Consider the following 24,398-nt stretch of genomic DNA (forward strand, 5'->3'; position numbering starts at 1 on the left):
CGTATCAATCTCTTTTTTCCGATTGTCTGTGAGTCAGTTTTAGAGTTCGCTATCAATGTTTTGTCTCCTTATTAGGTTCACAAATCAACTTCGCTTTTGCACTGTAATATGGTCCAAAGTAGTGACAGATATAGACTCTATACCACTTAGCAATATCACAAACCCCAACGGTTTCTTCAAGCGTTTACGGTTTTATTCTCTCTCAATCTATCCATACAGAATTCTTCAATAGCATACACTACAAGTAACTAGGTTTGTCTCAAAGGCCCATCACTTGGCCCTCTTAGACAGACATGACCTTGAGAGTTATCCATGTAGGATTGCATCGGTACATAGGCCGCAGCCCTGATTGATTGGATCTAGCTTACTTCATGGGAGGATAAGGAGCCGAGTCGAGTCAAATTGACATAATCTTGAGGAGAATGAGCAGACAATCCTGGAATCGCTATGCCAACCATCCTAAACAGTATCAAGAACAGGCTCTCTCGGTATGATGGGCCTTTCAGGCACGGTATGATGAAGCCCCTAACCAGCTCCCAAATCGCGATCATGATGTTTGGTATGAACCATAACAACGACGAGCTGTTTTTGTTTGGCGCCTCACCTAACACCTGAATTCAATCGTCATGTAATTAGGAGAGCGTGAGAGCCAAATGCACAATGCGAGAGAGAGATGGTGATACCTTCCCCTTGTACAAGCTGTTGAAGTAGAGGCAAGGACCAAAGTGCTTGAACCCAAAGACATTGCCATCGCGAGGCAGCCTAGGAACAAGGTCGCTCGAATAGACATACCTATAGTATTGGAAAACATTCATCTCGCGATGAATTTTCCTCTTCATGTACTCCCCAAACCTCTCATCCCCAACCCTTGGTTGCCCAAACGTGTACACTCCTTCCAACCTCTCCAAGATCGAATCCTCCTGGTGCTTGCCCAACACTCCCACGAAGAGTATGGCGAGCGCCCCTCCCAAGCTATGCCCTGTCACTATGAACTTTGTCCCTTCCTCCTTTAATTGCTCCCCTAGGATTTCCTTTATCTTATAATAAGCGTAGGGCTTGCCTTCCTTGGGTGCCTCGGGCCATCCTCTGCCCTTTTGTAGGCCCAACGCTTTCATGAAGCCGCTGTGGATGCTCACCGTCTCCGGCCCCGCTTCTCCTTCGAGCTCAAGCTCGTACCAGGAGAGATCGACGTCGGTGCACCATGCATCCGCATCGAAAGGGGGGGTACCCCTAAATGCCACCACAATCAGGTCTCCATCTTTGAACACAATGGCTCGAGTTGAGGGTTGCTCTTGGTAATCTGTTTGACCATGCAGTGATTTTCGTTTAAAAGAGACAAAACTTTTCTTCTTATGGCAAGAGCAAACTCGGGTTACTTGCTTTTCTGCTTTATTGCAATTCCGGATTTTTATTTTTTTTCATTCCAATCTTATCTCATGTGCATCAAATAATCAATTACACAGACAGGCTCATAAACAGTAATGTATCTGGTCAATTACCAAATTGGAGGACTAAAGAGAGGGTCGGTTTGGTTCGACTAAATCAAGAAAAAAAAAAAAATTAGACATTCTCGCAAAAATGAAACAAAACTGTATACTAATTGAAGTTATGGAAGAATCTCCAGTGAGTTGAAATGGCCGTTGAGTTCATATATACTGTTTAAGACTCCAAATCATATTAAACTGATAAAAGTAAAAAAATCACACAAAATAAAATTTCACCAGTTATAATTTTGATTTGTAAAATTACCATTGTCATATTTTCTTGATAAGAAGAGCTTGTATTATTGTAAGCTTTTCATTTGGGAGAATTGTGAAAAAAATTCATAAATTTATTGTACGGTAGACAACTCGGTTCTAAACTTTTTAATTATGTCAATTTAGCGATAAACCTTACGATTTGCCAATTTAATCAAAGCTTTCAACGATTTGCTAATTTAGTTATTCCGAACAATTTTGACTGAAAATCGCTGACGTGGACAATTTTTGTAATTTTTTCCTTTTTTTATTTTCTTTTATGTTTCTTTTACTTTTATTTTTCCTATTCCCCTTTTCCCTCCATCAACATCACCAGGTCTCGTCAATGGCCAGTGGAGGTCCCCAGCCTCAAGCAAAGGTCACCCTTGTTTGGCCCTCGTTGAGTGAGGGACACCTGTGACTGGATTGGCAAGGGCCACCCTCACCGAAACGGACTAGGGCACTCCTCGGGCAAAGGCCACCCATGCCAAATTTGGCAAGGGTTACCCTTACCCAATTGAGAGCGGATCTCACCACATTTGGTAAGGGGGCCCTCACTTGAGGCCGCTAGGCTCGACGATGGTTGGTGGAGGAAAAAGGGAAAAAAGAAAAAGGAAAGGAAAGGGGGAAAAAAAGAAGAAAAGAAGAAAAACATTCAGTTAATTAAATAGTTGGCGTTGATAGACTGTTGTGTCAGCTATTACAAGCTATAATTAGCTGGATTAAATAAATTGGTAAATAATCAAAATGTTTAGGACTAAATTAGTACAATTGAAAATTTTAAAACTGAATTGGCCGCCGTATAATAAGTTTAGGATGAAATTGGCACAATTGAATGGTTAATAACTGAATTTGCTATTATACAAAAAGTTTAGGACTTTTTTAACAATTTTCCCCTAAACATAAGCTTCAAAGAATATGTGGTGAAAACATATTAGTAACATCGACTAGCATAATATTTGACTTGTTAGATTTTCCAAAAGCTAGAAGAAATATGGTTTCGCATTACCTTTTACTCTTTCTGGGCAAATTCATTAGATATTCCGATAATATCATTTCATTCTCTTTTGTATCTGGATACACCGAAGTAATGGAGAAAATCCTCCATTGAAAATATGAAAAATAGAATGTCAAGATAGATCTTTCTCTGTTAAGAATATGCAACTCCGTGCGAATGACTAGCGAGTATAAGATCACGAAAGTCGCACAACATATAGAAATATCTTCTTAATCAACCAAGCAATTAAAGTTAAAACCAAATTTCAAAGGAAGATACAATGCTTACCGTTCCAAAAGTCCGACCTCAGCAAGGGTTCCATCTAAAGCCAAAAAAAAAAATACAGCGGACAAAATTAGTTCTCGTCATCTTCAAGCACAAAGGTATGATTTAATTAAGTTAAACTATTGCCAGACGACTAACAGGACAATGGATAGTTTAATCGATGTTGTTCCATCTTTCATTTTCTTTATGACGAGAATTGATTTTTTTTAATCATAACTATATGCTTCTCTGTCGTCTATATCACATGGTGGGTTGGTGAGACAAACCTTCCAACGATCTCTGATGGTGGTTTCGACAAAAGAATCATTCTCGTACGACAGCTTAGCGGCCATCATGGACAAATACGCATTATACCCCGCGTCTCCATGCTTGAGCTGGTCGTCAAGGTCCACTCTTTGGTCCAAATTCCCAACCACCGATGCAAAAGTAGGCGAGCCTCTAGTTGGCCACCCCACGTTTCCTGCATAGTTTGCAAACATGACCCTCGTCTTCTTCTGGTGTAAAGTTCCGGGATAGGAATGATGTTTCGGTATGGTTTGATGCAGTTTAAGTTTCGACTTTTGTTTTCGAACACCTTGTTGTTGTCACCAAGAACATTAAGGGTAAGATAGGATGGATTTGCTCCTCTAAATTGGGAGGATTTTGCATGGACTTAATCTGTGGTGATGAGGTTGACCAAACTAATCGCAGGACAAGGAAGACGATACAGATTAAACCACGACAGTATTGAGGATATACATGCACGAAGGCGTGGACATGGTCAAACGTTGCCCGAGGTATAGTTCTGGGAAGAAGAAACACACGAAACCTTTGAGAGAATTGGTGATGAGCTTGAGAAATCCTCCGTTGGTCGACGGCAGATTGAGGCAGAACTCCAAAGCGTTTCCGAGCCATCCCAACATTCCCTTGAACAGGTGCAGGAGTTTCTGAACGACGATGGAGATGAAGATGACCCATCTACGCCCGAACTCCCTGAGCTCCTTGGAGGTATCCGGGCATTGGATGTATGTTCTCTCGGACGCGGAGAACAGGAGGCGAGCGAGGTCGAGGAAGCCTGCTTGTTTAGGATCAAGTACGAGGTAGTTGCTATAGAGCTGGGCATCGTCTTCGCAGCCCATGCGTGGCTTCGGAAGCATAGGAGATGAGGGTGGCATGTCCATGGATGTGTGAAGTTATTTGTATGTCAACGGTCTTGAAATACCTAAGCTCATATATATATACTCATCAGATATAACAGTCTAGGTCGTGCCAGGTTAAAATGTTTAAGATTAAATTGGCACAATTAAAAAGTTTAGGATTAAATTGACACAATAGAAAGATTTAGAAATGAATTGATTGTCATACAATAGATTTAGGACTTTTTAAACAAATTTTCCCTCACGTATACACTCGTCATATCGGGAAAATTACCAAAAAAGACATAAACCTATTGTAATTATGTCAATTTAATCATAAACATTTTCTTTGCCAATTCAATCTTAAACCTTTTATGTTTGTGCTAATTCAGTCCTGGCCGATGCTACCGTAGACTTTTGTTAATAATATTTTAATAGTTTTTAAAGAAATTTATGATTTTTTTATTTTTATTTTATTTTCTTTATTTTTTCCCCGGACGCCCTCACCGGCACTTGGTGAGGCCATGGCGGCCCTTGCTAGATTTGGCCAGGCGAGGGCACCATGGCGCTCGCCGGCCCCCGGGCAAGGTTGTCACCGAGGGTTTAAGGGTTTGGGGAAAAAATACTAAAGAAAAGAAAAGAAAAAAAAGCTCATAGATAATTATTAAATTATTATTAAAAAATGTTTCCATCCGTACCGGCAATATCACGTCAACGTCGGTTAGTCAAATTAACTGAATTAATACAATTACAATATATTTAAGATTTTTTTTAATAATTCTCTTCTTCAGATCTAGCGATTTAGATTGTACTATCACAATCAAACAATCTCGGGCGTGTATCACATGTTACGTGCACTGTTTAAGGGTGCCTGTTCACTGTGCCTGCCTAATGTAACGTTATTTTCTCCTTTTCTTTTCGGACATTGCATGTGCATGTGTGGTCCTATTCGGGAATCAATTTGCCTCGGGAATCTGATCCTCCTTGTAAAATCCTAATTGGTGGTTGTCGTTTAGGACAGCTACAGACTCTTTAGTCCAATCAAATTGGAATATTCTGCTTTTTACGCCAAAAGTGAACTTTGCTAGCTTGATCGTGCCAAAACGTACATGCCCACTGGGTTGTGCCAGAAGATAAACATTGTGTGAACAAAAGAAAAGCCCAATTGCCTGATAAACCCTTTTAACTTTGGAAGATTTCTAAATCCCATCAAAAACTTTAAAAACTTTCGATTCTATCCTCAAACTCCATTAGGAGAATAACCATCAGTTAGAAATTCTACTCTCAAAATTACAAAGCTCGATTATGGTTTTTTTTTTAGTTTAGCGGGTGAGGCGGTGTCTAAGCCGATTTTCACGTACCTTTACAAGTCCACCTCCTTGAGCACTCTTAAATGAAGCATTGCCCCTGTATTGGCTTGGTCTTTCAGGATTTTGCTCCCAAAATATTCCGAATTTGAACCCAACTTCACGAGGATATTAACCAAATTTCGTCTCCATTTAACCCAGCACGTTTTGGTAAAATTGACTAGTCAGTGAAGCCTTCTCTCTTTTCTATTTTTGGTTAAGCATAGGGTTGAACGTTCGGTGACCCAACATTATAGGGTTAACAAGAATCTCAAATCACGTCATTAAGCATTAAACTATAAACACGATCAAAAGTCTCTGGATGATCGACGATTTGAACCAACTTCTTTAATATATGACTTCGGGAGCAATGTCTTTTTTTTTTTGGTCGGACTTCGGGAGCAATGTGACAACCCCACAAATCATTGGTTTGACCAAATTTAATACAGGGTGCGTTTGTTTTGGAAAATTTCATGACAAATGAAAAGGTTGTTGGGGAAATCATTTGTTTTTAATCTTGTATTTTCAGTGGTTCTTGTAGTTCCTCGTTGGAGTGAATGAGCTTTTCGACCAAAAAAAAAAGTTAGAGAATTTATTTTTCTGATTTTAAGCTGGCACAATTTCTTTGACCGTTAATGATTTTTCATTGACTGATCATTTTCAGCAAACCAAACGTGTGAAATTTTCGAAAACTAATTCACGAAAAATTATTTCTCTGAAACAAACACACTACTTCATCATAAACGAAAATTCCAAGAAAATGGTTTCCTACTTTCAGGTTAGATTTCATTTTTCTAACTTTAAGCGCGTATATTTTATTTGGCTATAAACGGATTTCATTTTGAAAGCCTCTCTATTGGGGACGGGCAACAAAATGGATAACTCAATTCGTCTTGTCCAGTTGGACTCAATTTTATTCGAAATTTAAAGCCATTAAATTAAGAAAATATTATATTTTAACTCCAAGCATCCGATGGCGGATTCGACTTTACCCTCACAATATAGACATACAACATACCAAATTCCCCTTCGCATGTGAGCCTTTTTTGGTGGGTCAACTCCCCTTTGATTAGTTGGAAATTAAGACTTTGAGCTCATCACGTTTCATTTTCTATATATGTGATGACTGTGACCCTAAGTGTAGACCTGATTTGATTTGGAACCGACTCGAACCGGCATACGTGGGAGCCCGAAAATAGCGGAAAGATCTGGACTGCGCGAGGACAAAATTTGGGACATCCCAAGTTAGTTGGTGGACATCTGGATTGAAGCACCAAAAGTTGTGTAGCTACCATAGGTGTGAATCCTAAAGTTTTGGACGTTCCGAAGGCTCGAATGTCCGGCCCAAAGCTGGCTGGATGTCCGACTCAAAGCGATCAACAGCAAAAGTGGATTTTGGACATCCGGCCCGGACATGGCTGGGCATCGACCTAGATGCCGAGAGAAGCCGGACCGTTCCGAACGTCCTCAGGCGGACATCGAGACCCACAAACAGGAATGTCCTCTTGAAGATGTTCGAATCTAATTCCGTGTAGAACGAAAAGCTTAACTGAAGAGAGAGCTTGAGGAGGGTGAGTTTGTGAGTTAGACAATCTATATCTCTTTGGTTTGAGTTTGAGACTTTTCAGATGTGATTGGGGTCCAAGAGAGCCTTCTTCCGTGAATAGCTATACATTGAAATGCCTGGGTATGTTTTTTTTTTTTTGGGTCAGAAACAAGCTTCCTTTATTTATCATCAATGGTTCAAAAATGACAAGCCCAAAGTAGGGGCGTCGCAACAAAGAAGATCCCATAAAGTTTGGGGGTATAAACAATCATGAAGTAAGAAGAAAATTCAAACGAAGTGTCTTAGAAACCCAATCAGCAACCTGATTTGCCGATCAGTTCCTCCATTTCGGGATATTTGTCCTAATGAAGATAACTATCACATGAAAATTCAATTGAAAAACGATACACAGAGAAAAAAAAAAGGACAATTAATTGCATATGAGTCCTCAAGAACTTAGTTTTGCAAGGCCGGCCCAATAGTTTCGCTTGAGGTCCAGTGGGTGTGGTCGGAGTCGGAGTCGGAGTCTGAGTCTGAGTGGGGGGTCAGATGAATAAAATGGTTCTCAACTCATTACAAAACAATTGCTGTTATTATTATAAGACAGGGGAACGGTACAAGTGATCTTTAAATCTTTATTTAATATATAATGTCATATGAAGTTTTTTAATTTATTTAATATGATCCACGAAGTAGTAGTAAATTTCCAATCTAGTTCTTCGATTATATGAAGATGTTCAATTTTGCTTTTCCATTAATTCAAGTCAACTGAATCTGCTGATGAGGCTCCCAATTCATCAAGTATGAGTTGTGGATAACAAAAAATATGTTACATGTGGATATTCAAGCAAGATGTCATTTATAATAATCGTCATCAAATATTGATAGACATGTTGACGCCCTAAGTTTTTTTTGCTAAAATAGATAGATGAAAAGATTGACATGTTGACCCATCATTTTTAAAGATCTAACTCAACATATAATCTCACGTCATGAAATAATGTCTGATTTATAATTTGAGTAAACATAAGGACTACATTGAATATTTACTAACAGTTCAAGGATCACATTGAATAAGTTAAAAGTTTAATGATGACATTGCACTTTGAGTTAAAGTTCGGAAATCATTCGTGTCATCATTACTCACAAGATATAAGAAAAAATCTTGCATATATCGCAGTTGGCCGGAACGCATTAGCAATCAAGGAATTTAACTTATCAAATAGAAAAATAAAGGAACTAGAATTACTCGGTTATATATGGCGCGATGAAAAGGGGGATAAACAAGTCAATAGTGATTCTAAAACGCAAGGTCTTTGTAAAGAATATGACAGAGAAAAATAAGAACATGCACATCCATGGAGTGCATGCATGACACGGCAAGTAAGAGGCATTAGGGGTGAGCAAATCGGACCGCCCGAATTGAGACCACTTGAATCGGATTCGGACTAGTGGTCCGGTTTTCGGTTCTAGGTTCTAGAGGGAGCCGACTAGTTCCCGGTTCTAGGGTCTGCCAGGACTGGATCGCTGGGACTGGACCGATCGAATTTTTTTTTTTATTTTGATCAAGAAAACTCCATGCGCATGGAGTTTTCTCGGTCTTGCCTTTTTAGTCCCCAAACGAAATCCTCATCTCGATCTTGCCTCAGCTAGTTCTTAGGCCATTTTTTACCCGAAGGGAGATCGTTTATTCTTAAATCCTATGTGCATTTTGGAAACAATCTTGCAAAAAGTTCTCAACTTTGCCTTGAAAGACCCGTTTCAGGAAATGAACTTGAAATTTTTTTATGTCCGGCCTCTATATTTGCTGGACCAGGACCATCCAGGAATGGTGCGATTTTTTTTTTTTTTTTGGTATGTGTCCAATCCAATGGAACCCCGTCCGGGAATCGGACTAGATCGATTGTCCAGTTTCCGATTCCAGAAAATTGAGAACCGGGACCACCGGTCCGGTTCTCAATTTTTTAGGAGAACCAGAGCGGGCCGGAAACCGATCACCCCTAAGAGGCATCACAAATGAATAAAATGCACGTTGTAATACATGGGGTAAAAATGCTTCGATTTTCAACTTATTATCAACCCTTTTTCGTTAGTCAATTGTTAATGTCAAACCATAAACGAAGAAATGCATGAGAAAAAAGCATATTGGCTTGATTGTGACGCTCCAATTCACTTGTCAATTACCGTTTAAGCACTGAAAATATGTTTAAAACCTTTTGTTCTTTTATTTATACAGGTAAACGTAACGTTCTTTTAATTTCTCATTAATATTGTGAAGTGGATGGAGAATTCAAATATCACAAAATCTTGTAATTTGAATGGTCTTATTATAATATGCGTGCTTTCCTCATTTGTGATACAATTTCTGTAAAGTTATGATAACATCGCTTTTAAGGACCCAGTGAAATTTTTAATTATGCGTAAATTGCTCCCCTCACCCAAAAGCAAATAGTGATCACCAAATATTAAAATAGAATCTTTTTTAAACCTAATATTGATAGGATCATTGAGAAAAGAATTAATTCAATTGTCGAAACAATTGTAATGTACTTTACAATTATTAACAAGATTAACTATCAGTCAGAGGAAAATTTCTGACCAAAAATATGTTTCCACCACAAAATTCGGTCTTCCTCAATCTGTTCTGAACCATGAGCATGGTTCGTACATGAATCGAAAGACATGAAAATTACCTAAATGGATATATTATACATCGTCAACAATGGGCTCAGTACCCAAAAAAATCTCTAATTTTAGCATTTGTGACAATTATATCCAAAACTTTTTTTATCTCATTAAAAACCTTCAACTTTTACTTTTATCTCAATTCTACCCCAAACTTTTATTTTTATCTCAATTCTACCTGGCATAAGACCAAAAAACCCTCAACTTTAGCATATGTCTCATATTATATCCCAAAAAAAAAATTATTTCATAAAAAGCCTTCAACTTTTACTTTTGTCCCAATTTCATTACCATTAGTCTTCCATCTATAATCATCATTAGTTAATCTTATGTGACATTTTCATATCATTAATGAATTATACCTTAGCAAAGCTGATATGAAAAATCCCGAACTTCTCTTTTGTTGTTCGCTTCCCCTGCATATTACCGGGAGATACATAGTCACTCAAGACGGCGCATATTGTATTCTCTCTGGCACTCAACAACCCAAAAAATGACTAGATATGGAGATACTCGGACGAACTATCTAAAATCTCATTGTCCCTTAAGTCTACTATTTCTAAATTTCGAAGATTCATTAGTAAGTTCAGTAAGAAAATTTGAGCCACATAGGATTAACTAACGGTGATTATAAACGTAAGGGTGACGGTAGTAGAATGGGATAAAAGTAAAAGTTGATGATTTTTTATGAGATAAAAAAGAGTTTTGGATATAATTGGGATATATGCTAAAGTTGAGGTTTTTTTTTTTTTTTTGTGATAGACCGGTAGAATTGGACAAAAGATAAAAGTTGAGGGTTTTTTATGAGACAAAATAGTTTTTTGGATATAATTGTCTCAAATGCTAAAGTTGGAGTATTTTTGGGTATTAGGCCGTCAACAATGTGATACTAATGGCGACCAATAAAAAGAAACAATGTGATACTAATGGAATCACATCAACGTTTTCTCCCCTAGTTGTCAAAATTTCACATGGTCCTAAGATGCATTGATCTTTTGACATCGTGATTAAATGCAACATGGACAATCACGGGGACATGCCTTAGCCCAAAATCATGGAAAAAATTATTAAAAATGTCTTAAATCTATTGTAATTATGTCAATTCAGTACTAAATATTTTTTTTCAATTAACTCCTAAACGTTTTGTATTTGTGCTAATTTAGTCTATCTAGTTAATCTTGGCTGAAAATCGCAAACACAGGCGCTGGACATCTTGCGCGGCATGGTTCGACCGATGCGGACATTTTGTTAATATTGTTTTAATAGATTTTTCAATTTTTCAATTTTTATTAATTTTTTCTTCTCTTTACTCTTTCTTTTTGCTAACGGCCGGCTAGGGTCACCGGCTGACCCTCACCGGCACCGGGCGAGGGCCGTAACGCCCTTGCTAGATGTGGGCCTTGGCCCTTGCTTATGGCCGGCGACACGGCCGGCGTCCATGTCCGCCATTTTCGGCCAAAATTAACCCAAATGCAAAAAGTTTAGAACTTAATTGACAAAAAAAAATTATAACTTAATTGGTACAATTGCAGTAGATTTAGGATTTTTTTGGTAATTTTTCCAAGTAAAGAGACATTATTGATGTTAAATATAGGTAAATAAATTGAAAGAGCTCAACTTTGCCACATCACTTAGGATGTCAACTTTATAAACTAGTCTTACTATGAGAATATTCTATATAAACTTTTATCTATGAACGATTTAGTGGATAAACTAGCCTCGGGGCCTAAGAAACTTACGTTTTGTTACTGGGACTTAACATGAGTCTCACATATCCTTAAAATGAAATTCACTTGAATTAACAAATTTAATCAATGGATTATGACAGAATACATAATAACCATGATGTGGGTTGTTATAACTTGAAAGATTGACCAACTATCCAAATTATTAATGGTGATGGAAGTAAATTATAATAAACATATAATGAACATTATTTAAGTTGTATATTTAACATTAATTTGATCTAAACCACATAACCACGCCACATGAGAAAACAACAGAAATGCATCAGTCATGCCATCGTTTATTCGACAAACGATTCTTTCTCTGGCTTTTCCCTTTTTCGGCGAACTCATCAATTCTATCGTGCCATTCTAAACATCATCTCCATATCCCGAATTTGCATCCCGATGCGAATGCTGGTACGCCGGAGCACCGTGACTGCCACCTGACCCAGCCGCCGGGAATTTCGCCCCATTATGAGCCCTGCCGTTGCCGTCGATGGAGGCTCGCTCGAGCGACTGCACCTGGTCCTTCAGGAACTTCATGTAGTGGATGGCCTCGTCCAGCATCGACGCTGTGTCCATCTTGGTCCCGCCCGGCACGAGCCGCTGCAGGATCCGAATCCGCTCGCTTATCCGCTCCCGCCGGTGCCGCGCCGCCACGCTCTGCGGGTCCTTCGATATCCTCACGTTCCTCCTCCTCGGCGGCTTCACCGCCTCAGGGTCTATGTGCACCGGCTGCATCGCTGCAATCCTGAAGATCATCTCCCTCATAGCCGCCATCGATGGCGACTGCGAGCCATCGGGCAAAATCCGGGGCAGTTCGTGGAGCGGGTACTGGGTGGACAAGGACGTCGGCGGGGGTAGGTTTTGGAATGAGTAGGGAGTGACAAAATGCGGGCTAACGTTAACGCTGTTGTCCAAGAAGCTTCTCATGACTCTATCCATATCGGCAGTGTCGGCTGCACAACTCGCACCGCCGAGCTCGGCAGGGGTCAGGTTGGCGAACTCTCTGCACATGCCGTCATAAAACTCGGGCGGCTTCTCCATGTGCATTGTCATGAGCAGGTCCAGCTGGTTTGGTGTGGCTGAAGAACTCAACTCATCAATATTATCCATGGCCCTTTTTTCTCTCTATCTTCTTGGAGAGACAGACTGTGAGCGAACTTGAAGTGGAGTGTGTGAAAGGCTTTCACAGATGAAAGGACTGGTATGGACAGACAGAGGAATGGCGAAGAAAGAGTAGGCTTGAAGAGACACTGTAGAGAGAGAAAGAGAGAGAGAGAGAAGCAATGAAGGAAGGAGGAATAGAATAGTGTTATCATGGACTGACTGCTATCCATCTGGTGGGGGTGAGGACTATATATAACAGTTACTCGACTTCTAGTGCTTGAATTATATATATGATAAATCAAGCATTTAGGTAAGAAATATTCTTTTTCTTTCTTTTTTTTGGGCCAAGGTTTTGGTCCTTCTTCCCATTGTAGAGTTGTTGAGCTTTTGTTTTATTTGGTGCGCTCAAATGTCTTTTGGTTTCCATGGAACGTGGACAAGTTTCGCGTCATATCACGAGGCCTACATCGTTATCTATCACAGGGGGACGGGATCCTATGTCCGTTTCTCCTCCTCCCTTGGCCGGCCCCAACCCTAACCTTGGCACTTGGCAGTCGCCACCTCCGCTGCCTCCTGCCCCAGGTCTGTCGGAGACAACCGGGGACGGATCTTGAGCAAGTATGCTTGGGAGGACAACATGTCATTGTTGATTAATAGCTGGTTTTATTTATTTGGCAAGTATGCGTTTGAGGTCTCATATGAGGTCGATCACTTTTGGTGTGAGATTGCGACCTCAAATTGTAGAGAGAGAGAATGTCATCAGGGGCGGCAAAAGTGGGATATCTTAACATGAAAAATGCTTTTCGACAAAGATCGTCAAAGACGCTACAATTTTCACCATAAATCCGCATACCGTCACATCGTGTTTTGCATAAAACACTCATTTATTGAGAGATTGTGTAGTCAGAAATAACCGACAGTCTTGTCGGATAGTCGGGGTAGCAACTTCCTTTTAACACTCTCTCTCACATGTAAGCCGATTAATTTAACTAGCAACGGTGGACGCGCGCACAAAAGAAACAGAACCTAGCTCTCATGTGCAAGCTGATTAATTTGACTAGCAACGATTGATGCACACTTGAAAGAGACAGAACCTAGCTCTGATACATCTTGAAAAGCTCAACTAAAAAGTTCAAGCTAATAAATGGAAGTAGATCATATGTATCTAAAAAGCAAAATAAACTGTGTTATCAAGTGATACGAAGAATTTCAACAGTAGACCTAATGATAACTAGTATCGGCAACAATCTATTATGATGCCTCATTATTCCAGTCTTCGTCTACACTTGTGCTCACCCTCCCCTACATTCTTTTTACTACTATTTTTATCGTCATTATCATCACTGCTGTTATTACACTCCCATCTTTTTTTCTAAGCATAAGCTTGGGCAAAGAAACTGATTGTCCTAGAACAACCTAACGTTAAAATAAACCTCATATTGCATGCATCCCAACCCATTGTGACTTTGACCTCACCTACAAAAATTCAACCCCTTTCTCTTTCGAAGAAACCCTAGCCAGCCATCTTGATCTTTGTACTTTAGTCAGTCCATTGCCTCGCCACTACTCCATCCGAAAGTTACGGACCACTTTGCCGAAGAAGTATCGTCTTTGTCGATCCACCACTTTCCGGAAACATCCATCTCTCTCTCTCTCTCTCATGACACCTCGTTTGTGTTCTAATTTTCTCTCTCTAGCATCATATTTCTGCTGCTCGCTCTCTCTCTCGCCAAATAAAGACCAAAGCCGCTGTATATGAAGCTGTCATCGGGGCCAACTCAGACACTACTGTTGTCGATTCCCTCTACGCATCTAGCCATTGCTGCCACTGCAGGTGGAGAGAGAGAGAGAGAGAGAGAGAGATGTCCACAATTGAGTGGAAGATTCAAGTAGAGTTACGTGATTTCAAGGTTACCAAACTTTTTGCACAGGACTTTAATTGCCATGACGGGTTCAAAATCATATGTTAAATACGTGTACATGCCCGCCCGACTCGTTCTTGATTAACTTAACAATTCAGAGGGAATCATAACCGTTCTGAATGATTGAATTTATGCAAAATCAATTCCGAAAAAATGAATTGACAACGGATTGTGTGTGGGAACACAAGAATGAGTGAAATGTATGGAACCAAACTCAAGTGTCCCAATTGTGATTTCATGTTTCCGATCCATTCGTCTATTAATGAGCTTCCAATTGGCAATGCACTAAACGCAGATGAAGTAAACCTAGATGGCACGCTATATGACGTGTGCATGACGTCAAAATTCGAAGGGCTAATATGTGCCAACTGTCCCTGGGGGCTACCAAAAGTAGGTGCTCTTGATGGTGCATGAATTATTTCATCTGAATACAAATCGCTGTGTTGAGAGTGAACCCCAGAAAATTCATAAACAAATAATTTCTTTTTAAAAAAAAAGACAAAATCAAATTCCAAATTTCACTTTCTTTTACAAACCCTAAAGCCCCCACTCACATGACAGGTGTCAGAAATCACACCCGAAATTAATTATGAGGAGGGCTCTAACGTCGGATGCCCTAGGAGAGGGAAGGGGAAGCAATTAGACAACTTTTGCATTATCCTGATCAGATGGCGCAGAGGAACGCTTTTCGAGACGGATCAGGTTCTTCTGATCGCTGCTCACTGGTTTCATGTGCTGGACCTACTTATAGCTAACGAACTTTCACGAGCAAAGGAACCTTTGTTTTCCTTCTTCACCACCACCCCCCTCTTTTTATTCATTTTGGAAGGATTAGGGAGGCATTTCGATTTCGAAAATGCCAAAATCTGAAAAGGAAAGGAAAAAAAAAGGGGGGCAAAAGAAGAAGAAGAAGAAAGAAGAATTGCTAGGTGCAATTAGTGATATGATGCGGCCGTTTTGTTAGGTGACATTTATGGCGCATCAAATAGGTCGAGGCTAGAGAGCCAACTACGCGACAATGTTCATACAAAGAGCCAAATTGGCTTTCTAGTTAAGTCTATAATTAGGGTTTTGATTTATGATTTCCTGGTGTGGCTAATATCACCACATGTTCACCCTTTTAAGCAATTAGGGTTTTTTCCTTTGTAAGCAATTATTGATAATATGCATGGATTTGAATCACTGAAATTTTACAAATAAAGGAAGAAGTAATGACGAGATCATCGTCTGCATGCCCGACACAAGCAAATTCATTTCATGAGGCATTGTTCATAATGCAACTATTCATAACTAACAATTGTCCGACAAGCGGAAATTTTTGCGAAAAGGTGACAAGCGCCATTCAAGCTTACCGAGCCATAATGATATTGTCTCCTTTTATCCCGACTGGTCAAGCCTTTACGGCACCGGATTTAGCTTGAGGTTGCGCGAGACTTATCTAACAACATAAGAACTTTATTTACGGGCGATGTGAGATTACGGACATATCTTATATCCGGGATTTCTTAGTGGTCAATTGTTGAAATATGTGCAGGGAGAAGGATGAAAAATGTTGGAACGGCTGTTGCCTGGTCTCTAATTTGTACTACATTTTTCTGCAACACCAATCCAAAACTCAGAAAAACTCCATCGCACCCTGATTTCAATAGCATATATTAATACATGGATGTTCTATTTTTCAAAGTTTTTTTTTTTTACTTTAAGCCAAGAAGACATGAATAAAGTGGACACGTTCTCTGCAAGAACAGGTTCGATTGGATAAAAAGAATCCAATCGACAAAGATATTGATGTTGGGTGCGTTCTTCTTTTGTATTCATGTATATCTTTACTTTGCATTATCACGGTTGCACCACTTTATCTTCTCACCCACATCACCACCTTGTAACATTTCGAGCTTGTGCCGACAGAGTATGCAACATGACAATTAAATGTTTAAGAATGCGCTTATTTTAGAGAAAATGAATCATTTGAAAAATATATAATTTTAAAATATTACTTGTACCACTTAAAAAAATTAGTCGATGAACAATATTATCACTATAGACAATAATTTATGTCTAAATATTTTTTTCATCTGTCCTTTAAATTTAAGCCTCAATGCTAAAATTGCCTGTGTGGGAACCTTTATCTTGGAGTTCTTAATGTAGCTTACAATTTTTACTGTACTTTCTTGTAAATCTTCAGGGCTTAGATTGCATCAATAGAAAGAGTCAGGATCTAATTATATTTATCACTAACTTTTGCAATATATATTTAGGACTTAAATGCACAAATAAAAAAGGTTGAAGGCTCAAATGCATTTCATAGGGAAAAAAGTCAAAAAAAAGTCTTCAATCTTTTGAACTTTTGTCAATTCAGTCTTAAATCTTTTAAGTTTGACAATTCAATCCTAAATTTTTTCACCTTTTTTCAATTCGGTCCTATTGGTCAGAAATCATTGACCTTGACGATGTCCATCCTACGTAGCACAACCGGCGTTGACATTGATAATTTTTAATAATATTTTAGTTATTTTTTAATATATTCATTTATTTTTAAATTTTTCCCTTGTTCCTTTTTTTTTCCCTGCTGCGTCAAGTGGTGGTTGCCCTTGCTTGCATTGGGCGAGGCTCGACCCTAGCGAGAGTTGCCCTTGCCTTCCCAGATAAGGGCGGCCCTCGCATGATATTGGAGGGACGAAAGAATGGAAAAAGAAAAATAGAAAAAAGGTGGGAAAAAAATAAATAAATATATTCTAAAAATATTGAAATATTATTAAAAATTATCCACATCAGTATTGACAGTGCCACGTAAGAGGGACAGTGTCCAAGTCAATGATTTCCGGCTAGTAGGACTGAATTGGCAAATTTTGCAAAAGGTATATGATTTTTTCGATAATTTTCCTCATTTCATGCGTAAAAACTTTCTTCAATAGTTGAATTCTATGATCGGGTGCACACGGCTCGAGTTTTATGCTCTAGTACGATGAACAACCATACTATAGGGGCATGCCTCCTGCTTTGGTAATATTTAGCTATTTTTCCTTGAACTGTCATCTTTTTCAAAAGAATTAACAAGATAAGCATGTCTGACCCAAAAAAAAAAAAAAACACAAGACAAGCATGGATTTTCGTGAATAGAGAATAAATTATGCATGTCATTTTGAATAGCATGTCACTAGTAGAGAATCTGAGTGATGACGATGACACGCATTTGTAATGTAGTTTATTTTAGATATCATTTCCTAAGCAATTTCTTCATGCAGCTAAAGCCCAACCCAAAAACATATAAGGCCTTGTTGAAACTTGTGTTAAAAGCTTGTCTCTGCTCAATGGACTCGCCTCTCCTTTTCCCTTTCTATAAATCTCTCCGTCAATTTTCAATTTTCTACAATACAAGAGCTTTAAACTTCTAAGTAGACAAAGATTAAGCACATATAAAAAGCACATATCCCTTGTAAACAAGCATATATGAGATATATTATGACACCACTTCTCGTGTGCAAGCCGAATCAGGAATCACACATGAAATTTAATGAGCGTGGGGCGTCTAATTTAGTGAAATTGGGTGTCCTAAGCCAGACCCAACAGTGTCCTTTCATTCGAAACGAAAAAAAATCATGGTTGATTGTTAGTTTTGATTTTATCAGAATGGCTTTAACGGAAATAGTAGCTCTAGGATACAATGCCTCTGCAAGAACACGATATCGATGCACGTCATAGTGCTTTTCAGTTACGAACTCAAATAAATCCATAAGTTCTAGAGAAACATAATAGGGTGTCGAAAAACAAGAAAATCACAAATCTAGATTTGTTATTATTTTCTTCGGTCTTCCTTTGATATTTTTGAAGACCCAAAATGTGAATAGAAGCGTTAACTTTGAAAAGTTGTAAATTGTTTCTCCTCAAAAGGTGACAAGTAGAACCTTCTGGTGTGTCATACCATTTAGAACAAAATTTTTCCTAAGCATTATACTTTAGGAAACAAAATTGCTCCTTGCCCCATTTCATGCAATAAGGACATCATTTAACTTTTACAAACCAATTCGACCACAATAATAATAATAATAATAATAATAATTTCCAAAGCAATTACAGACCCAAAAAAAAAAAAAAATTCACGAACCAACTGAGTATCTAAATTTGACCGACCCATTATTATTCATTTTTGTTCTTCTCCTTTAACGTAAAACGTATATGAACACACACGATGAAAAACTATCAAAATCAATCTAAAATAAACATTATTGGTAAGTACATCGCATAGACTTACATATGTATACAACAATAACAAGATCATTTGTTTATTGTAGAAAATTGGGGCGCATAATGTACCTATCCATTGCTCTCACCTGGGTAGTCCTTAGATTTGTACCGCGTGTCCTCCAAACACCTAATCCAAAATCAATATCTCTCTCTGTCTTCCCCCGCCCATCTTGCCACCACTACGCTCCACCGTCGCTTTCAGCTCCATCGGACAATACTACAACCTCCTACATTGAGGTACTTTAAAGTGGTTGACCACCTAGGATCAACCTTGATCCAATGTTGCGAGGACTTGTCTCCAACCTCTATCACCGCACGTGGAGGCAAAGCAAGGAAATAGGGAGGGAGGAAGAAAGAGAGAGTAGGGTTATTTTAGTGCGGTGCCTAATTATTATCAGGCTATATGAATTCGATTGTTCTTTAAATCATGATAGATACTGGCCGCTACATTAGGTGAGACCTCAACATGGATCCTTTAATCCACACAGTACTTTTTTTTGCCGAACCACGCAGTACTTTAATGAGTGCTTTTATTATGAAAATGGGGTTCTTGTCGATGGTTGAAATTTATCGAGATGCCGAGGGAAGTACCACGCGATAAGTAGAAGATTTTTATACGTACACCTTGCAGTAAGGATCTTACCCTACAAAGTGATGTGAGACAAGCTATAAGTAGTTCCCTAAAGTAGTAATATCTTAGTAAATTAACAACAATTTCTCACTTTGACTTTACTGATTAATTTTGTCTCTTGTAATCAGTAAATCCTAATCGGTCATCACTCATCATCATCATTAGCAACTTCAGTCCCATAATACACCAGATGCCACCTTACTCTGATTCCACTGTCGCCTCTACGATGGTAAACCCTACTTGGACTTGGAGACCGGAGACAATGCAAATCCTATTCGCTTACTGCGACGCCAGTAGGACTCTCCCTTTTGCGTCAAGAACCCTTTATAACACACTTTCTTGTGCATCGTGTCCGCCTCTGTTCATAAAGTTGTGAGTCGCAATTCCGGGCTTTAAATATAAATCTGCAATCGAACTCCGAATCATTTCATCGAGCCATGTTAACGTGCGGAGAGAAATGTCAATAAAGTGCGTCAAAAAGGGGGCTCAAACTAAAGACGAAGCCATCTTCTCCTTTTTCAAATCTTCACTCTCTTTTTGGTCTCTTTCGTTAGAGCTGCTCCGTTTCAAAATTGGACCTCTCTCGGTGCGGTGCGGCTGGAAGCAATTCCCATACAGTCCTAAAGCACCCTTTTTCGGCCGCTCGATAGCCTGAGACCGACTCCTTTTTCCCTTGACACCATCCCGGCATTGTGTTCTTTGTGAAGAGAGACCAAAGTGATCTGCTGTATACAAAGTTGAACAGATAAAAATGCTGAACCTGCAAGAAAACACCCACCAGGCCTACGACCGGGCGTCGAAAGGTTTTCGTTTAGATGTAAAAAGAATCTGTATATGTATTTCTCTAGGTACAATTATTTGGCACACTATTTGTGTCATCGTGCCTATCATAAGTATTTCTTAGTCTCAGGCAATCTCTCCACAATGTGGCCCTTTTGGTAACATTCAAAGCACTTCATGCGACCTTATATTTTCTATAAAACTACTATGACATGTTCTAACCTGGATCTCCAATCCTTGTGGCACATTCTACGTCGGATTGTTATCTCGCAACTTTCTCTACTATTCCTTTAGAGAACAAAGTGGACTTACGTCTTATGAAGTAATTGTAGTACAACCCTATAATAATGGATCAATGAAGTGCTCTCATGTCTCCGGCAGAGACGCCAACAATATCATATCTTGTTTTTCATTAGCTAGGGCCTCATCAATGTTCTTCAAATCCATTGAAGTGGGCTCTAATAGATGGACCTTTAGCAAACTGAAGTTTAAACATCCTCTTCAGCGTGCCAAAAACCGATTATTTAAACCATTCGTCGTATAAAGGGCCTGAAGTTTTGCTAATCATCTAGCAAAAGCTTTATATGTCTAGCAATTGTTTTTATTACGTTGTGTGCATTATCTATAATCTAGTTTCCGTGATGAGTACCTTCAGATCGATCAGCTTAATAATCATTGTATAGAGAGCGACAAATCGCTTATCTTCCAAACAGATAAAAAGAGAGCCAAGTAAGATTAAGAAGGACGAGAAAAACAGACTCATGTTTTTCAATCTCAGCTAGTGGAACAACATGATACCAGCAATAATCTTCTGTACAAATAGCAAATGCATTAGCACCCATACCCGCATTCATTGAGTAGTCTACTCGCTACAGGGGGGATAACAAAATACTAATAACTTGGAAATGTGGAAGGAGGCATGAGATTCAACCTCAACTCATCATTCTCCAACACCAAACGAGCCTTGTTATTATTAGTCTCCGAGATCTTCGATGGAGTGTACTTATCGGGATGCAATCGCTTCTTCGACCGGAGAGGCACTCCGAATAGCTTCATCTTGCTGCTACTGCAATTAGTCCCGTCTTCCTCATCGAGAATCGTGACGGAGCTCTGTGAAGTGTTGGTGGGAGAATCCACAATATTATTACCAACTTGAGGAACGTGGTTTTGAAGTCCGTTCATCGAAGGAAAGTGCCCGAAAGCCTGGTTCGAAATGGCAGAATTACTCGGTTCGACCGGCTTCACATGATTCTGCACGAAGTAGATGATGTCGTTGTACAGCTTCCTCATGTGAGCGAGCTCAGACGCGAGCATGTCATTGCTTCTTCTCAGCCTCTCATTGTCCTTGACGAGAGCCGCCACAACAGACGATGTCGATGGTGATGGGCTGTTGTTGTAGCTAACAAAGTTGTCGACCATAGAAACATTAGGATTATTGATCAGTGGGGACGAGTCACACCAGGCCAACTCGTCCGAGTCGGGAGGAGAGATGCAGCTGACTCGGCCACCAACGAAGGGAAAATAGCCGCCACATCCGCCGATTGGGGACGGTGGATACTGGTGGTTGATGGGCACTTGTTGGGGCTGCGGAGATTTCCTCCGGTGGATCTCACAGAGCAGGTGCTTCTCTCCTTTCCTGAAGAGCTCGTTGGCAAACTCCCATCTGTCTGGTACGATCTTTCTGAAACCCTAAAATCATTACAGAGAAAAACAGAAGCCTCTCAGAAAAAATGCAAGGCTCCTACCAGTAGTTTACCTAGATTTTACATGATACTGGAGCAGACATGTTCTTTCACTTATTTTCTCTTCCACTGCTTCTCATTAGAAATGAATTCATATGATTCATTTATGAAATCTGCTAGTGAATGCGCACAATCAACTGTTGTAAGAGTTTCTGCCGTCGGTGCAGTCCCATTCAAAAAATTAAAGATTTGATTTTCTTAAGTAACTGGATGAAAACCTAGCCGAAGAAAGAATCAAGAATCTTCATACATAGGTATTGAGCTGCCGAACGAAGCTGGAGAAGTTGTTGTGCTTGAAGTAGCTGGGGAGGAGATCGCGAGCGAACTCGGGGGGCCGCCAGACGACGAAGGTGGTGCCATCGTCTCCCCACGAGACGATGTGGTCCGTCGGCGGGTCGTCCACCAGCTGGTAGGTCTTGGTCAGGAACGGCGCAGGTATGGACTTCTGGGATTCCAAGGATAGCAGTACGCTGTCACACGAGTTCTCCAGCAGAAGAGCCATGGTTCATGCACGAGAGAGAGAGAGAGAGAGAGAGAGAGAGAAGATAACAGAAGATCTTCTGGTGGCTGAGACTGAGATATAAGAGAGTGTGGAGTGGAGTATGCCAAGCTTTTGCAAAGGGGGCGATAATGGAGGACAGCGATAGCTAGTGAGCTGAACTGGTGGGACTGTGTTTAGCAGATTTAACTGGTGCTCCGAACAGTCTTCCTCCAGTTTTAAAAGCCAAAGACACACTGCACACCGAGATCGATTTACGCAAAATTATTCCTTTGGGAGACCGCAAGCGAGAATCTAAACAAAACCGACTAAAATAATGGGGCGTTAGGGTTTTCTTTTTCTTTCGGTTCATAATTATCAATATGATATGTCGGGCTCTATTTAATGTTCGAAGATATTCATATGACCCATTTGTTTAAATACTTAATTTTTTGAGTAAATGAAAGTACTTTAGACCTTTTTTTTTTTAAGTTACTCTAATATGATATGTCGAGCTTTATTTGATGTTTGAAAATGGTCATTCAAATACTTAATTATTTTTGCATAATTTGTCTTATCTTTTGGTGAAATGACTTCGGTGTTCACCAATCGAGATATCTCCAATGCTGCCCGACGAACTAACCATATTTAAACACTAACAAGACACCCTTCAAAAGAAAATCACCCCTCTTGACATGATTCAGTGGTAAAGCACATGGGGTCTTGCGTCCCTCGAGATTTGGAAGTGGGAGAGAATATGTGTCCGAAGAAGAGCGAGTACGGGGTGCAATCGAATCACCTGAGCTCGGTTCACATTTTACCGCCAAACAACTTCGAGTTCCAATGTGGAGCCCACCTCATCCGACGGTGGACGTGAGTTGGGCTCACGTTTGTCGGAACGTTGTTAAGGATTCCTCATGTCCGAGTGCCTAGAACAGTGAAACAAAAAGGGGCTTTCGAGACAAACCCGTGAGTCTCACTCCGCTTTTCTGACATTGATTCCGCTCGGCTTTGAAATTTCCACTCACTTAGGAAAATGGAGGCAGCCAGCCAAACGATATTGATCATTAAGTCCTAGAAGATGCTAAGCATAATTTGGATATTTCTTCAAATTACTGTAGACTCTGGAGGATACGATTTCAGTGCATTCTATTTTTTGCTTTATTGAACATGCGAATTCAATTCTCCTCCTTTTTTGTTTTGTTTAAAACTTGGTGTCGGAAATATATACTCTCGCAGTAGATCGGAGATAGAGCTCGTTCGGTTTATGAGCCGAGAAAAATGTGTGGACAAGTTGATGATGAGATATGCCTTGTTGAAAGCTCAAGTTGTTGCATCCGTTTGTTAAAGCAAGACCAAAAAAGAAAAACATGTTACAATGGAAGTTGAGTTTTCATGTACCAATTTTTTTTTTCATACAAATTCAATATCTCTAAAAGTAATATATCATCTTTTATCATCTGGTAAAATTTATGCTTCTAACATTATTACGGACCGCAGGTCATGAGTTCGAATTTTATTGGTGTCTCTCAACTTTCTTATGATCGTATTTTCCTGTGTTGTTCTGTGCATTTCTCCGTTGCTGGCTATTTGTTCAATGTGGTAATGTCTACATCTTATTCTACTTATGGTCAAATCAGCTTATATGCGAGCGAGAGTATAAAGTTATAAATACCAAAATATATATCAAATCTAGTTTCAAAGGTGTGTGGAGAGAGAGAGAGAGAGAGAGAGAGAGAGAGAGAGAGAGAGAAGGGTAGTTCTGTGAAATGGAGTGGAGTTTGGCATCTCAAGAAAAAGTCGTAAGAAAAGAAAGGGGAGGAAGGTGCTTTCACTTCACGTCAAACGAGCGTCTCCTTTCCGTTTTGTAGTTTTCTCTTTGTTGTTGAACGTCACCAACCCAACACCACTCCAAGATTCGAGTCCCACACGGTATTCAATCTTGTTTTAGCATATATACGTACAAAGAGGTCAAGGTTGCATCGAAGTGCGTGATTATTAGGACACAACTTGTTTGGAGAAAACATGGTATATCAAGATGTTGAGGACAAAT

At 39.6% G+C, this 24,398-nt stretch overlaps 3 protein-coding genes across 3 annotated transcripts; all 3 read right to left on the reverse strand.

The window, feature by feature from the left end:
- Positions 1-81: 81 nt before the first annotated feature.
- LOC115746357 (triacylglycerol lipase OBL1) lies at positions 82-4,218 on the reverse strand. Its single transcript, XM_030682081.2, has 5 exons — positions 3,827-4,218; positions 3,285-3,478; positions 3,022-3,055; positions 684-1,300; positions 82-611 (listed from the first exon to the last, which is right to left on the reverse strand). The coding sequence occupies exons 1-5, from the start codon at positions 4,176-4,178 to the stop codon at positions 360-362; spliced, it is 1,449 nt and encodes a 482-aa protein (XP_030537941.2). The 5' UTR covers positions 4,179-4,218; the 3' UTR covers positions 82-359.
- A 7,556-nt stretch (positions 4,219-11,774) lies between these two features.
- LOC115746372 (transcription factor HEC2-like) lies at positions 11,775-12,639 on the reverse strand. The gene has a single exon (XM_030682107.2). It carries the CDS (start codon positions 12,551-12,553, stop codon positions 11,807-11,809), a length of 747 nt encoding a protein of 248 aa, XP_030537967.1. The 5' UTR covers positions 12,554-12,639; the 3' UTR covers positions 11,775-11,806.
- An 8,223-nt stretch (positions 12,640-20,862) lies between these two features.
- LOC115746380 (heat stress transcription factor B-4-like) lies at positions 20,863-22,570 on the reverse strand. Its single transcript, XM_030682125.2, has 2 exons — positions 22,118-22,570; positions 20,863-21,814 (listed from the first exon to the last, which is right to left on the reverse strand). Exons 1-2 carry the CDS (start codon positions 22,367-22,369, stop codon positions 21,017-21,019), a joined length of 1,050 nt encoding a protein of 349 aa, XP_030537985.1. The 5' UTR covers positions 22,370-22,570; the 3' UTR covers positions 20,863-21,016.
- Between the last annotated feature and the right edge of the window lie 1,828 nt (positions 22,571-24,398).

Source organism: Rhodamnia argentea, chromosome 2, assembly GCF_020921035.1.
Source record: "Rhodamnia argentea isolate NSW1041297 chromosome 2, ASM2092103v1, whole genome shotgun sequence".
In the NCBI taxonomy this organism is placed as follows: domain Eukaryota; kingdom Viridiplantae; phylum Streptophyta; class Magnoliopsida; order Myrtales; family Myrtaceae; genus Rhodamnia; species Rhodamnia argentea.